This window comes from Oreochromis niloticus, linkage group LG11 (assembly GCF_001858045.2).
Source record: "Oreochromis niloticus isolate F11D_XX linkage group LG11, O_niloticus_UMD_NMBU, whole genome shotgun sequence".
In the NCBI taxonomy this organism is placed as follows: domain Eukaryota; kingdom Metazoa; phylum Chordata; class Actinopteri; order Cichliformes; family Cichlidae; genus Oreochromis; species Oreochromis niloticus.
In genome coordinates this window covers 17,962,990-17,978,641 of record NC_031976.2, presented here as the reverse complement: position 1 = coordinate 17,978,641, position 15,652 = coordinate 17,962,990, and the positions used below count along the sequence as shown (strand labels likewise).

At 38.5% G+C, this 15,652-nt stretch overlaps 3 protein-coding genes across 15 annotated transcripts in view; 2 read left to right on the top strand and 1 right to left on the bottom strand.

Moving 5' to 3' along the window:
- The first annotated feature begins 383 nt into the window (after positions 1-383).
- Positions 384-2,310, top strand: LOC100711230 (allograft inflammatory factor 1). The gene is made up of 6 exons (XM_019364389.2): positions 384-537; positions 731-792; positions 875-941; positions 1,039-1,080; positions 1,252-1,417; positions 1,914-2,310. Exons 1-6 carry the CDS (start codon positions 522-524, stop codon positions 1,999-2,001), a joined length of 441 nt encoding a protein of 146 aa, XP_019219934.1. The 5' UTR covers positions 384-521; the 3' UTR covers positions 2,002-2,310.
- Positions 2,311-2,876: 566 nt separating this feature from the next.
- Positions 2,877-8,766, top strand: LOC100710962 (casein kinase II subunit beta). Its single transcript, XM_003454366.5, has 7 exons — positions 2,877-3,035; positions 3,400-3,475; positions 5,230-5,332; positions 5,421-5,536; positions 5,631-5,706; positions 5,825-6,014; positions 6,154-8,766. Exons 2-7 carry the CDS (start codon positions 3,404-3,406, stop codon positions 6,242-6,244), a joined length of 648 nt encoding a protein of 215 aa, XP_003454414.1. The 5' UTR covers positions 2,877-3,035; positions 3,400-3,403; the 3' UTR covers positions 6,245-8,766.
- The window catches only part of LOC100702839 (uncharacterized), a 31,508-nt gene continuing 23,335 nt past the window's right edge, over positions 7,480-15,652 (bottom strand). For 10 of the 13 annotated variants that reach the window (XM_019364386.2, XM_019364383.1, XM_013277008.2 and 7 more), the window contains 6 exons: positions 15,337-15,516; positions 11,078-11,452; positions 10,444-10,566; positions 10,094-10,213; positions 9,928-10,008; positions 7,480-9,270 (listed from right to left, as the gene is read on the bottom strand). In XM_019364386.2, the coding sequence (XP_019219931.1) occupies positions 9,241-9,270; positions 9,928-10,008; positions 10,094-10,213; positions 10,444-10,566; positions 11,078-11,452; positions 15,337-15,516 (909 nt within the window). In that variant the 3' untranslated portion in view covers positions 7,480-9,240. Of the gene's footprint in view, positions 9,271-9,927; positions 10,009-10,093; positions 10,214-10,443; positions 10,567-11,077; positions 11,453-11,656; positions 12,709-15,336; positions 15,517-15,652 lie in introns of those variants that run through there. The other 3 variants (XM_013277011.2, XM_013277012.2, XM_013277013.3) reach the window with 3 other exon arrangements.

Sequence of the window (15,652 nt, the reverse complement as noted above, 5' to 3'; positions counted from 1 at the left end):
GCACTGATCTGACTTATGTGAATGCTTAAACCATTTTACTTCCACCCTTTCCAGTGGAGCTGTTTACTGGTACAGACATTTGCCCTTTAAGTTACTTCAAAGGTGAATGTGCATAACTCTTTCACTGTAAATGAATAAAAAGGAACGGCACACCCAGAAAAAGAACTGTGAATAGCAAAATATGATGTAATCCAAAAATGCTTCATGAGCAAAAGTTTCCAGACTAGTGCACTAAAGAAAGATCTTATTGCCACATACGTCTTCTTCCTAAAACAAGCAACAATTTTAAATAAGCTGGTAGATCACACGTGTGTCCTGCATGCACAGTTCTCCTAAATTATTATCTGTGTCATCAGGCTGGCCTTGTTTTCTGCAGCCTTAAATGTAACAGAGGAACCTCTTCTGTCTAACTGAAACTTTGTCACTTCACTTCCTCTTCTCGTTCAGTTTATAGAAGCATCATTGTAACCTTCCGCCTGTGTTGGTGTTGGTTTCACAGTGTCTCAGCTCTCTTGACAGAAATGGACCGTGCTCAAGGTTAGTTTGTCTTTCTGTGGGCTTCGGTTGTTAAAGCCACTTTAACCAGCCTGAAAAATACAAGACTGAATTTACTTATTTACATCATTTATTTATGTTATTAATTCATTCATTCAACTATCAGTTCTTATTGATCATTTGTGAAAGTTCTCTATTTAGGTTGTTGTTGTTCCTAAATACTGGTCTTTCACAGGTGGTAAAGCGTTTGGTCTTCTAAAGTCTCAGCAGGAGGAAAAGCTAAACGGTATAAACGAGGTGAGCTAAACACATAACTGTTAGGTTCAAGATGTCGACTGACACCCTGCGATGCTAAATTGTGTATTTATGTCATTATTAGGCTTTTCTCACAGATCCTAAATATGAAGGAGAGGAAGACCTGGCCTCAAAGCTTGAAATGTTTAAAAGTGAGTCTCAAAGGGGGTACCAGTAACACTTCAGTTCATTGTTCAGTTGGTGCACAGTCATACATTTTGGAATAACATCATATTGTTTATGTTACAGAGAAATACATGGAATTTGATCTTAACGACAAAGGGGAAATAGGTAAGACGCCACTAGCCGCGTAGCCCTGAAGTAATTTTTTTAGCAACATTAAGCAAGTGGTACTTTCAGTATTGACTCACACACATAAAACAACAAAATAAACCTCTCAGATTAAGCAAGCAATAACTTTTTTTACTTCATTTTTCTTTCTGCACACTTATAATTTGATAGACATAATGGGTTTGAAGAGGATGTTGGAGAAACTTGGATTGGCCAAGACTCACCTGGAACTGAAAAAAATGATGGCAGAGGTGGTTGGAAGTAGCTCCATAGACACTATCAGCTACAATGACTTCCTCAATATGATGCTGGGAAAGAGAAATGCAATCCTAAAACTGTGAGTATGAAATAAGTCGCTATTCAGAGCATAGCTGTAAGACTTCAAGTGGAGTCCCAGGTCAAATAAGGTTATAGCGAGATGACTGAAAAACTGAACTAATACTGGACATCAGAAACCTAACCTTGTGAAATAACTGGTTATGTTGATGGTCTGAATTTGAAATGTTGATGATCAAACTGAGCCTATATGTCAAAGTAGTCCTTCAGATATTTTCTGCAGTTTGGTTAACTTGGGGAATGAGTTTCATTTACACGAACACTTTCTTCTCGTTTACTTTCATTTTACTTGCTATGTGCACACGCTCTGTAGGTTTGTCTTTTTGTTGGTGGCAGTGGGGTAAAAAGATCCTATCCATCTCAATGTGATAGTAACTATTTTTCACTACTTAAGATCTAGGTCTACTGCTTACTGACAATAGAGAAACAAATGCGTAATGTCTGAGGTTTCCAAGAATGCTTTTTAAAGCATGTAAAATGTCTTGTTTTTATTCAAGGATCTTGATGTTTGAAGGCATGGGAAAGGAAGAAGAGCAGAAAGAAGTTGGACCACCTCGTCGTAAAACCTTTTCAGACCTGCCCTGACCTGCCCTGACCTCCCATCCGAGCTGAATTCTGTCAATAAACCTCTTCCCCCCCCACCCCCACCCCTAGATTTTAAAATCAATCAAAGGTAAAGTTGTGAAAAAAATGAAACATGAAGTAAAATGTGCAATTTTCATGAAGAGATGTAAACTAGCCTGCATGTACTAGAACTGTACTGTTCTAGGTGTTTGTTCAAGTACTCTGATAATGTGAAATGTACATGGCAGGCAAAATATGTGATCAGTGTGGTTCATGTTAGAAGGTCAGCAGTTTTACAAGTTCATTAAAAATCACGTGGTTAAACAGTCACGGATCTCATGTTGTGTTTGTTAAAGTGAAAACATTAAACTGCATTGCATTTTGCATTTCTGTTTTTAACCCTTATAGCTAAAAGAGCCTAAAAGTAAAAATATTAAACACATGAGATATATCTACAAACAGCTGCTTTCGCTCGCCTTTATTTTATATTCTTTCATATTAATTAAAAAAACAAAACAAAGGTATGTTTCCATTGCATCTCCTCCATGCATCAAGGTATTTTGCAGACAGAGGAGATAGAGGCACACCTCTTAACTATCACATTCAATTTGGGATGCATGACTGACATTATCATAACATTAGCCTACTTGAACTAAGGTGAACCATAGTCTCATTTGGATCTTACGTATTACTTCCATTATTATTGGATTTGTTTGTGTTTCTTTACTATAGTAGTTTAAAAAAAAAATGGGTGTTTCACAATATACAACAGTGTGGCCACTTTTCTTGTAATATAGCAACGTCACATGTTGATCTTAGAGAACATGGCAAACAAACAAACAAACGAACGAACAAACAAACAAACAAACAACAAAAAGCTAATTGTACCGGTAGGGTTATCTCTCCTTAGCATTCGCCTAAGCATATGCCGGATGCGTAGTCGGCTACCTTATTTTGAAAAGACCGCATGACCGGAAGTCATATTTTGTCACCCTGGGAGGGAGGACAGCTTAGCAAAGCTTGCAAATTGATGAGTTATTTAATATAAAAGAAGGGTGAGTGAAAGCGACTGTTTGTATACAGTTATGCAAACACACAGGCGGTATTTATGTCAATAGATAGTGCCGTTACAGTAATACATTTGTCAATCTCTGTACTGTATGTGTTAGCATGAACGCTAGCCAGCATGCTAACGTATTTCCCAGGTTTGAGAGGCAGGTCTTAGCTCAATTAAAGATTATGTTTGACATTTTTAGTAAAATCCTAGGTGTCAGCTGCAGTCCTCATCTGTGCTGAAAATAATGTTGTGCTATTTTCACTTATAAAGCTCGGCTCAGTAACCCTGTTAATGTTTTACTGCCTTTCTTTTTAACCTTTCTGGGTGTAAATTGGTTCACTGCGGCTATGTTGGTTTGTCAGGAGGATGAGCAGCTCAGAGGAGGTGTCCTGGATATCGTGGTTCTGTGGACTCAGAGGGAACGAGTTCTTCTGCGAGGTCAGTCTCATTTTCATTTTCACTCTTTATTTTTCAAAGCTTTAGTTCCACCATCATAAGATTTTCACAGACTTCATCATGCGCCTGCTGGCGGAGTATACAGAAGCGTAAATTATGTCCCCACACCGTCAGGCTGCTGTACACTGTGACAGCACAAGCCTATTCACACTTTTCTTATAGGGCTCTGTGCATAAATACGACTGCAATTCCTCAGTGGTTCACATGATTAAATCAAATCGAACCTTGACTTCTTGATTTTTGGTCTATATTCATCACAGCACAAAGATATATCAAATGTATTTGCACGTCAGATTATATACAGACTTTCTTTGAATAAATCAAACCTGATGTGGTGTGCTGGTTTCTTATGATCACTTTCTCTGTTTGCACACTTATGTTAATGGTTACAACATCACCTAAAGACTAATTTATTGATTAAGATCATGGAGACACTTGAATTTTATGGTTGAAAGATTTCTATAAATCATGCAGATGTAACCTGTGACCCATTTAGGAGTCTGAGACCCTGCACCATGCATGCTTAGACTGAAAGATAAATGCCACTGTGTCCAATATAGTGGTGACACATCAAAACAGCCAGTACTTAAGGATATGCTGCATGTTGCAAAACCATTGGGAAATCGTAGTGAAGCTACTCTTGATTAAAAAAAATTACTTTGCTAAATTTATAATCTCAACTACCAACATAAAAAAATAAAAATAAAAAAAACAGTTCGAGAAAAGAAGAAGACAAAAATGACCACCACACTCATGATTTTGTTTGATATATTATGTGGAATAACACATGCAAGTATTGAAATGCACAGAAAGTGCTTAAACTAACCAGGCTATGTGATGATGTTATTTTACCTTCTGACCAGGTGTATGTGCTTAATGAATTTATTAGACCACCTTCCATAAAAACAAGAAAATTCAAATGCATCAAAAATGTGTTTGCAGTTTAAATCTGAACTGTTATCTATTAGCCAAACAACACACTGCATTCAAATGAATTTGTAAATGCTAGAAGTAGCTGCAGCTTTACATAAGAAGGACTCCTGGAAGTTCCTTTGGTTAGAAATTAGTTAATCACCTCAGTTACTTTTTTCCATCCAGTAGTTTCTGTTCTGTTGTAATTTCAGAACTGAAACCACCAAATAAAACACATTTCCCTTTTTTTTTGTTGTTGTTAAATCAGTTTTTTTATGTTTGAGTGTCTGAATTTCTATCTTGGTCAAATATCTCTGTGCTGTTATTTATATTGCAGTGTCTCAATAACTTGCTGGGAAATCTTTAAATAATGGAGTAGGTTGTCACCTACTGGGTAACAACCTGGGGTAAAGGTCACACTATGGCCAGTAACCTGTAACCAGGATGAGCTGCTGCGTCATTTACTTTCTGGTCTGCATTATTTATTTTATTATTTGGTATGTTTGGGGCTGGAAGATGCCACCTTGGACATTTTACACACATGTAGTTTTCAGTTCAGTTACATATAGTTAAGACCTGACTGTTGCAACTGCTCTCCTCGCCTGTTTGTGAAGAACACAGATGGTTTTCTTTTCTAAGAGTACATAAAGGACATCAAGTAAAAATGCTTAAATGAAAAATACCAAGAAATGGCTGGCTGCATCGCAGTAATCTTGTTAAACTCTTGTATAATGGTTTTATATCAATGTGCTGTGCAGTGCGCTGCTGCAACAGTAACTTGTGCTATTAATAGCCTTTGGTTTCCTTTTGCTGCTGTGTTTTAGGTTGATGAAGACTACATACAGGACAAGTTTAACCTGACGGGGTTGAATGAGCAGGTGCCTCATTACCGCCAGGCTCTGGATATGATTCTTGACCTGGAGCCAGGTGAGATTTTAAAGTGGTGCAAACTACTTCTCTCATAAAATGAGATAATAAAATAGTTAAACAGGCTAAATTGTTTCTATTTAAACAGATGAGGAGCTTGAAGATAATCCAAACCAAAGCGATCTGATAGAGCAGGCAGCAGAGATGCTGTACGGCCTTATACATGCACGTTACATCCTCACAAACAGAGGCATTGCACAAATGGTGGGCTCCTATTTTATAGTTTTTTGCAACAACATCTTACAGGTGCCACGACACGATCATCACCATTGATTTCTAAATTTGTTCTTTTTTGTAGTTGGAAAAGTATCAACAGGGGGATTTTGGCTATTGCCCCAGAGTGTATTGTGAGAATCAGCCAATGCTTCCGATTGGTAGGTCTGATTTTTCTTAATCTTCTCATTGGGGGGGGAAAAAAAATCACTTGAACTAAACAGCACCCTTTGATATTTGTGCGGATCCCTCCTTTTCTCTCTCTCCTGCATAACGTAGGTCTATCAGATATACCGGGAGAAGCAATGGTGAAGCTTTATTGCCCAAAGTGCATGGATGTGTACACCCCTAAATCCTCCAGGCACCACCACACGGATGGAGCCTACTTTGGCACGGGGTTCCCTCACATGCTGTTCATGGTGCACCCAGAGTACCGCCCAAAGCGACCCGCCAATCAGTTTGTGCCAAGGTTTGTCCCCAAGTTCTTTATTGTTTGCATGAATGTGCCTTAAAAGTTACACTCAGCTTTCAAACGACACCAAGCCACTGACCTCTGAAAAGCGAGGAATTTATTTATTTATTTATTTATTTTTGTTGTTGTTTTTTAGGCTGTACGGGTTCAAAATCCACCCAATGGCTTATCAACTCCAGCTTCAGGCAGCATCAAGTTTCAAGAGCCCAGTAAAGGTGATTCGCTAGAAGCCATCTTTGACAAAGACAGTGGACTCAGAGACTTTGTTTACAACTTGCGTAAAGCAATGGATTGTGTATAACCAATAAATACCTGTACAGTTCTCCAAACTCACCTCTGTGTTGATAAGCACTTTCAGATTCAGCCATTTCCTCTCCTTTCGGAGGCAGTTACAGTTGAGCAGTTTTTAATTATAATAATTAATTATTCATTAATGGTTGAGCTCCAGACATGTGGTTCAACCTTAACTGATGTCAGTCCGTCTTTTCAAAATAAAGGGGTTTCTCTTTTAGATTGAAAAGTGACTTTTACTCAGTGATAATGAAAACTGCAGTTTGCTTTGCGGCTTTTGAATGTTGAATTGAATGTAACAGAATGTCTCACCACCAGCCCCAAGAGGTTTGCCTTACCAGTGGTTAAGCCTCATGAAAATGTAACTATCAAATCCAGAACACATGTAGGAATGTGCTTAGATGTTGCTCTTGTAATATGTGCAAATATAATCAGGTGCTCTTACCAACAACCAGTGAATACCAAATTAGAGAGACAAAGAAAAGAAAAAAGGACCTATGCTTGTTTTAAATGTTACTCCTCAGTTTCATGAGATATAGTGGCAGTGTATTTGCTTGTTTAGACAGCTCTAACAATCATTTCCTGATGGCTCTGTTTGTATATGTTTAAATAATGGGATAACGCTCTAGACCAGGGATGTCGGAACATAAGGCTCTGGGGCCAGAAGTGGCCGGCAAAGACTCCAATCCGGTCCACTTGAACTTTCAACTCTATTTTCATAAATTTGGCAGCGTTTCTTATTGATAAAGATCTCCCATTCATAATACATCACAATGATTAATAATTACATAAAGGTTTGTTTTTCCACTACATACTATGATTTGGGTTTTTTGTTTTGTTTTTGTAGGTTTCTGTGAAGTTATGAAAACTTTATATTGTATAATTACAGAATAGTCTGGGCAATGAACTTCCAGAACTGCTGTAATTTTAAACATCCATCAGTTTCATTGATTCGGCTGATTTAAGATCAAAGTGGGCTGACTTTGTAAAATGAGTTTGACATCCCTGATCTAGACAGATGTGACTTTTTTTTTTTTTTTTTAAGAGTTTGGTATTGAACGTGCAACATCCACTGCAAAACAAGTAACTGGCATTAAATATTTATTTCTTATCAAGAGCTCATTTTTAATGTGACGTGCTTCATTCATAGACAGCCCAACAACATGCAAAATAATGCATATTTTATTTTATTTTCCATAAAAAGACAGGGATAAGTCACAAAGCAACAATATTTTCAATTTTCTAAAAACTATTATTTTTTTTCTTAATGTGAAACTACTTTTTTATCGATGGAGGAAAAAATGCAGATGTGGTTGAGTTTTAGCTATAATAGCAATGGCTTCTTTTCTTTTTCTTTTTTTTAGTTTAAAAAAATGCTACCAAACATGCTACCTAGAAGAGATTCATATGTTTTCTTCTCTATGAAAAAGTACAGGAAAAACAGCAAGTGAGAGCAACCTACTCAGACTATGTGGTTAAAAAGGCTTTACAAACTTGGTTGATTATGAATGTAGTATTTAACATGGTGGAAGCCTGGAAACCAGCTTGTGGTGAAACATCACAATACATCAAATCACATGAAACATTTCCTACTTTACAAATAAATTACTGTATAGTAGAACACGTAAAAAAAAAAAAGACAACGTGTGCTCCCGTGACAGGAAAAGCCACATTTATCGGGCAGCTGCCTTCATGGCTTACATGTGTGGCTATTGTGACAAACAAGCTTTTATATTTATTGACCTCACTTGACTGAACATACATGTACATTTACAATAGAGGTGGATAATAAATACATGGACATTCCTCATACAATCATACGGAGGTCTGTAGTCTTACAAAGAATATCAAAACCTGAGATAAACAGACCAAAAACCTGTAAAAACTTTTCATATCAACCAAATATGTTCAAAGCAGGTAGGACTTCTATTAAAATGAACAAAAACAGAGCTGAGTAAATCTCCACTGTTATCTGTGAGTTCTGTAAAGTCGCATGAACTTGGTGGACTACGAGAGGAAACGAATAAGAATGATTCAGGGTGATTCAGGCAAGACGAGTCTTAAATAGAGACCTCAAAATTCAGTAAAACAGTACAAATGGTAACCTACATTTTCATGAGCAGATATGAATAACTTAAAAACCTCACATTTGTACAAATACTATAAAAAGCATTACTTCTATAAAATAGAGAAATATTTCAAAATAGATCAATTTTTTTTTAATTCAAACTTTACAAGAATATGTAGGCTACTGGTTCTTGGCTGGTTGGGGAAGAAAAGATTAACTTATTTTTTATTTATTTCTTTATTTTTGTACCTGAGACGTGAACAAACTGTCCAAATTTGAGCAGAAAATATCTTTGTCCACATAGAGATGTGAGGTATGTCATTTCATTAAAATAAAAAAAGTCTCTCCTGAATTAAATAGACAAGTAAACAACAAGAAAAAAAATAAAGAGTTCCCTTGAATGTGGTCTTAACGTTCCCCTAGCAGCACCGTGGGAAGAAATGCTGATAATGGCGTCTAAACTATAATGGAAACAGTAAATTTGTATAAAATCAACAATGTAAAAACCACTAGGAAAAAAAAGTATTTAAAAGCAAACGTAACTTGAGATCACACAACTGCAAATGCTGGGATTTAACCAATAAACGTGTACTTGCTAAACTTTTACAACACTAGGATAATCTGAGGACTGTGCAGCCTTGCCTACAATGAACAGCCTGAAAAAAATACAAAAACTGAAAACAAACAGACTCTATTAAGAATTCATATATGCTGTTATCAATCATTTTAGCTGCAGAGTTATGAGTGGGTTTTTTTTCCTGTTTTTATTTTTTAAGATATGTGTGCGCAAATACAGCTGGTCACTGTGTGTTGAGTGCTGGGGATATCGGAGGTGATCGGTCAGAGGAACGAGGTGTGGTTCAGTTACAATGCTGATGCTCCGCCGTGCTTCTCCTGCAATACAGACATGTTTTGTTTATATGATCTCAGTTGCTAAGACAAAACTGTCCTCGTCATTAAGCGCTAAAGAGTTGATGCAAGTACAAATTTAAGCAAAACACTGTAACTTCAGATTTCAGATTAAAGAGTGGTATCTAAAACTACGGAAGCTTGTTTTCGGTGCTGAAAAAAATTGGGTAAGATTCGTGCGAATATTTTGTGTATTAAAAATATTTTTTGGACTAACCTACTATTAATGCAGCTGTTCACCTCGACCGCTCACATGATTTTGCGGGATGAGGTTGTGGCATTTATTTTTTTCAGTTCAAGATAAAGTTTATAGATTTTTCACATGCAAAATAAACAGATCTGACCAATCAGAGCACTGCATTTGGCAGCAAGTGCACTCGTAGCTCAAAATGCGCACCCGTACTGAACATACAGTGATTAAATAATACTGTTACACGACAAGTTCGCATCTGAAAAATTTGGAATTAAATGCTGTTATTTTGCACTGCACTTCTATCTTGGAATTTCAGTCCAGTTGTTGAAATTTTGAGTTATGGATGGCTTTTTTTTTTTTTCTTTTACTGCACAAACAAGCTTCCATATAAAACTCAGCCAAGAGAGCAAATACCGCCTTACGCCTAAACCTGTGTGTAGATTTTGTACCTTATCTTGGTCGATGTCAGAGTCTGCGGTTATGACAATTCTCTTCTCCACGCGAGTTTCTGAAGATCCACTTTTTACTACCTGTACAGGAAGGAAAATCTATATTAGAGAGGCATGTAAAGAGTAATAGAACAGAAAAGGCGAGATCCTAATTTGCTCTGCTGACCTTTGAGATGTGAGTTGTGGTAGTCGTCACTGAGGTACCACTGGTGGTCTCTGAGGTAATGGTCTGGGAACTGGATACTGTTGAGCAATCTTTATCCTCTTCTGTCCCATCAACGGTCACCTGAAGGAAAGAAGAAAAAAGGGGGGGATAGACTGAATAATCATTTCTAAATCATGTGACATCAAGGTTTCACCAAGGAAGGCACGAGGCTGCTTCATTCTTATTTTGGAGCCCCTCTACTGATCCTCCCAGACCTCCTTATTGGGAGTTTCTGAAGCCACCTCCACCATGCAAACCTGACTGCCTATAGCTGAGACAGATCTGGGCTGAGCAGCTGCTGGAGCCCCTACCTTTGAAGACTCATAGGTGAAGGTCTTAGTCGGGACGATAGGGACCTCTGTGGTGGAGATGCCACTGGGTAAGGGGCTGGAGACGGCTGTGATGGTGACAGTCTGCGTCTGCACCAGAGGGGGCTGTGAAATGGAGCACAGCCCCATGAGTGGCTGTTTAACCAGACACTTTGCACCACAGCAAACACTTTATTTCACACCATGCATTATCTATTGCCTTTTTTTTTTCTTTTTTTTTAATTAGACTTTCACCACAACCGCTATTTCCTCTCACCAGATTAGTTTATTGTATTCGAAACAGAAGAGTCAACGTGTTAACGTCACTTCCCACCACCAATCACTCCAAAAGAAACAGTGAATAAACGGCACGAGTTGGAAAGATGATCAAAAGTAATGGTTTTGTAGCAGAGATTGTTACAGTGACCCATCACCGTCGTTAAAAACTTAGCACACCACTGTGCAGCACCTCTGCAGCATCTTGAGTTCCATCTGATAATAACAAGCACTTTCACACCAAACTGAATACCACCTTAGGAGATTCACAAGTTTTTTTTATTTGTAACGGTGCTGCAAAAGAGTGTGTCAGCCAAGCAGGGAAATAATCAGCATCACCACGAGGGAGTCAGGAGGCTACCTGGAAACAGCGTATGACCTGTGGACCATCGCTCCAGAAATAGGAAGCTGGGGAGGATCCAGCTATCCTCCCAGAGTCATCTGACACTCCGGGACACGATCCTTCTTCCTCCGCGATCACTTCTAAAGCATTACAGGAGGGATCAAAGGAAGGAGGCAGCTGTGCCATTTCCACCTCTACGATTGGCACCAAGTTCGTCTCAAACACTACAACCTCTTCCTGATCACGTGACTCTTTCTCAACAGTAGCGCTGTGGACTTCGACACTCTCAGGCTCGCTCTTGATGGGTAGGCCTGTAAAGCCCAAACTACTGCTGGTTTCCTCATGTGCAGTCTTTGTGTCTGAACCATTGCTTAGGGGTCTAATGCACACACTCTAAAAGAGACATAAAATAGTTACTATGTGAAGTATTTCCAACTGACACTATGAAAATGATCAATACGTATGCATACAAGCTAAAAATATGTACATAGAGTGGATTAGACTGCACAAAGTATAGGTTTTATGAGGTACTGCAGAGACTGTGGTTATCTGATTGCACTTATGTAATAAAAATCAGCCCTGTTTTAATGTCATAGCTTAACAACACACAATGGCCACAATCATTTCTACATGGTGCATGCTAAAAGTAGGTGACCAGTTTTTGAATGGTTACAACTTTCTGGCATGCATCTTAACAATAAATAGAATGCGTCATGATTCAATTCTCCTGTTTAAATTTGGAGAGGAAGGAACAGAGGAGAATATTATGAAACTTGAAGTTTATGTGAAATAATTCACTTCCGTAAATGGAAATAAGAAGCATATGAACTGAATATGGAATGGCTTTTATTCTTTGGTCAATGTTGATTGTCAAAAAGTCATGCAACAAGGAATCTCTTGCAGCTGCTACATACTCCCTTTCCAAATACTGGTGGAGGACAAACAGGTTATTAAGAATAACAATTAAGCTGCCTCAAGAAATACTACAGTGTGAAAGGGTACTGATCAATTCCCCCATTAACAAGACTGCTGTTTTCTAGTGTATGTGAGTTCAGGAAAAAGTCACAGTGGTCATCTTTTTTTCTTTTTTTTTAAGACAGTACTGTAAGACTACTGACAATATAAATGTACCTCAACATGTGTATAAAAGCAGGCTCAAAGTGATGCGGTCAAACATTAAAAACCTCCAGATAAAAGTCAAAAGTTGTATCTTTAAAAGTCCAAAAGACGTCACAGAAAATGCAAACAGCACTGAGTTATCACTTCCAGTCCTGGTCAGTCTTTGGAGAAGGAGAGGTCTGATTCTGGTTGGAGAAACCAGGGGTGGGGTGGGGGAATTGTGCCGCAGTGGAGGAAACAGGGAATCAAAGTCTCAACAGTTCAAAGGAAGCCTGAGAAAAAAAAAAGAGGGCAGCTTCTCAAGTGGAGCAGAGGATGAGAGATGAAAATGCTGGAGTGATGCTGCAGAGGAAGCAAAGGAAGGAGAAGAGGAGAAGAGAAAGCTAGAGGCTGATGGCTAGATGGGCAGGGTGTGGTCTCCGTGGGTCACAGTCACACCTGTGTGGGGCCTCCGCAGGGTTGAGACGACCCCCTCAGCTGCGTTTGGAGTAGAAGTCGAGCAAGGGGCCGCGCGGAAGGCGGATGACAAACTGACGGGGGGACGAGGATGAGCAAGAGGAGGAGGGGGGAAGAGAGATGAGAGGGAGGAACTTTAAAATATGATAATGAACTGAATTTGTCTAAATTTGTGCGACAACTGATAAAATTATAACATTTTAAAGCCTTTATTAGAAAACAAACCAGATTTTATTCACTTTTCGTTTGTTTTCGGAGCGTTGAAATGTTGCATGCATTTTAACATGCACTTTGTTTCCATGAGCAACAAACTTTTCTTTCTTCTTTTGAAAAGACAGAAAAGTCATTCACACAGTATCTTATTTAAAACTGTCTCATCAGCTAAAGCTGATACAGCTGAGAGCTGATGGACTTCAACAATGCTGTGCATCTCAAGTGACATTAAACTGTCAGAAAGGTTCATAATGTCAGCAGCTTAGAGCCTAAAGTTTACCTGGTTACTTTAACAAGTAGCGTTTACTTTATTTTAATTCAATTATCAGTCCATTAGAAGCAGCAGAATCAGATCTACTCTGCTAAAAGTTTGTGTTTACTTTTCTCACAGTAGTGAGTTGCAAACAAGACAATAAACTGCCTTGGACAAAAATGATAAAAAATAATATTACTCCTGTTATGAGTCATGTGGTTGTTGGCTCATATACTTTGCACAATTGTTCTGTTTCATTTCCAAACTGCTCACTGTGAGCTGTCGTTACAGTTGGTCGATATTCTGTTGGACAAAGGCACAGTGTTTGTAGTTTGCCTATGAAGATCACCACATTGGATTTTAAATCAATATGACTGAAATGCAGACTTCCAACAATTCAAGGGGTTTAACAAGTTGTGAGGTTTAAAAATAATGCCAGAAAAACATCGTTTTAAATATAAGGTTTGTTCACTTGAATAAAAATGCTCAAGTCTACAACCCACGGACATCAAATCTTGTTTCTTTCCTTGTGAGGTTCTGTTAGGTCTATTTGTGCATCTTTGAAATTTGTCTCCAGTAACAGAAAGCACGCTATGTTTGACTGAGATCAGGTGATCTACTGGCCGTGGAAGAGTATCTCATGGCCTTAAGATCATTGGCTATTTCTCTCCTTCTCCATACTTTTCTCTTGCCATCATTCTGGTAGTTCATCTTGGTTTCATGTGTCCAAAGTTTTTGGTGCAGACTCTTTTAGATGTCTAATCCAGCCTTCTCGTTTAACCACCCAGCTGTAAAGCCTCTGTATTTCCATTCGTGAAGCCAGCTCTTGATAGTAGACTCTGAAGGTCTGATCAGATTGTTCAGCCCAATGACAGTCCCCTTGACTTGCTCTAGCCTCATATTTTTGAATAAAATTTTGAATCAACTTCAGATGTTATGTCTGTTTCATCTGTCGAGAAATAATAAGGGAACAAGTTTCACCTGGCCATGAAAATGTTGCAGAGACAGTGCATAAAAATAGCTGTAATTCCTAAACAGCTAATGCTATACTTTTGTACAAGCCCTTAAATTAAAGCTGAAAGATGGCACTTCAATCACATGTTGATGATTTGATTTCAAATCCACTGTGAACCTGTTAAAAACAAATGTCTATCTCCAACAAATTGTGGGCCCTCCTGTACGTGTTTCTTTGAAAACTCGACTGCATACTGACAATATGATATGTTTGAAGGAGTTTAAGTTTTCAAATGTAATAATCTTTGTGTCCAAGCCATCATGAAGCACTTGATGCAAATGTATGCCAAGTGAACCTCAACTGATTACATAATTACTCATGTGACAGCGACTAAACTGAAACTGAGTTTCCATCTGTGAAAAGCTTCAATTACCTGAAATACTGTCATTCAAATTGAAAAATATCTACTCATGTCAATAATAATATTATTATTAATAATAATAATAATAATAACAATAATAATAATAATAATAATAATAATGTTGTATTAGCTGTTTGCCAGAATCCTGTGAGATCATTTACCAGAATAATGGCTGATACAACTGTGAATGAGGCCTCATCTCTTCATAAAAAAAACAAAGATGCTCAGAAAAAGCAGCAAAATAAAAAATGTGAAAGCAGCGTAAAAAGAAAGTAAGCCAAGAAAAGAGAGGAAAAAGAGAGGAAAAAGAGAGGGAAGAGGGGAAATACTGTTCAGCGCCAGCACGTGCAAAACGTCTTGAAGGTGGGTTGCCTTTTAGTCATGCAGCAAATTTGTAAAAGTCAGGTCTGTCAGTCATGCAGTACAAACATGTTGGGTTTCAGAGGCATCCTAAGCAGGTCTGATTCAGACCGAGTGACATATCAGAGAGTGGAAAACCTGTGCCAAAGATGCCTCACCCACAGCGGTCTTTTATGTGAACGAACAAATATACAAGTCAGCAAGTCCGGCTGCATTCTTCATACACATTCATGTAATGCATACCGCATGCCATCAGCTCAAATACATGCACACGCAAACTGTCAACACTCTACATCAGAAAGAGCCTGAATGACTCCTCTTCACAATTTCTTCTTCTTTTTAAACATTACTCAAACACAAGTAAGTGCCAAGTCAGTTCTGAAACTGATCATCTTAATTAGTTCAAATTAAATGTTATTATTACTATTTTTTCTCTCAAATTCTTCAACTGATAGACTAAATGAACTAAAAGGATCGGTTGTTTTTTGTGCCAGACTTACCCCATCCGCGCTGGGCAGAGGCTGACCGTTGATTCCCAGGGTGCGAAAGGGAGAGTGTGTGGACAGGCGCTTGTCCCACTCACTTGGCCTGGAATCTGGGACCGCCTCCATGAAGTTTCTCTTCAGCTCACTGATGCTGGCGTGATGCCTGAGCAGCACCTCCTGAGGCTTATCGAAATCCTTTACAGAGGAAAGTCGAGATGGGAAAGACGTTGCGGTTCATGGGGGGGGATGGAGAAGCACCGGATGGAGAAAGAGGATAATACAAGGACAGAAAGTACACAGAGGTTGGGTGGGAAGGGAGAGGGAAGGCAGA

Excerpts from the sequence above, each read along its gene's own strand:
- LOC100711230 (XM_019364389.2), top strand. Across the intron at positions 793-874 it reads AGCTAAACGGTATAAACGAG|GCTTTTCTCACAGATCCTAA; the intron begins GTGAGCTAAACA and ends TGTCATTATTAG. Across the intron at positions 1,081-1,251 it reads TAACGACAAAGGGGAAATAG|ACATAATGGGTTTGAAGAGG; the intron begins GTAAGACGCCAC and ends ATAATTTGATAG.
- LOC100710962 (XM_003454366.5), top strand. The coding sequence starts at position 3,404 with ATGAGCAGCTCAGAGGAGGTGTCCTGGATATCGTGGTTCTGTGGACTC. Across the intron at positions 5,333-5,420 it reads GATTCTTGACCTGGAGCCAG|ATGAGGAGCTTGAAGATAAT; the intron begins GTGAGATTTTAA and ends CTATTTAAACAG. Across the intron at positions 6,015-6,153 it reads GCCAATCAGTTTGTGCCAAG|GCTGTACGGGTTCAAAATCC; the intron begins GTTTGTCCCCAA and ends GTTGTTTTTTAG.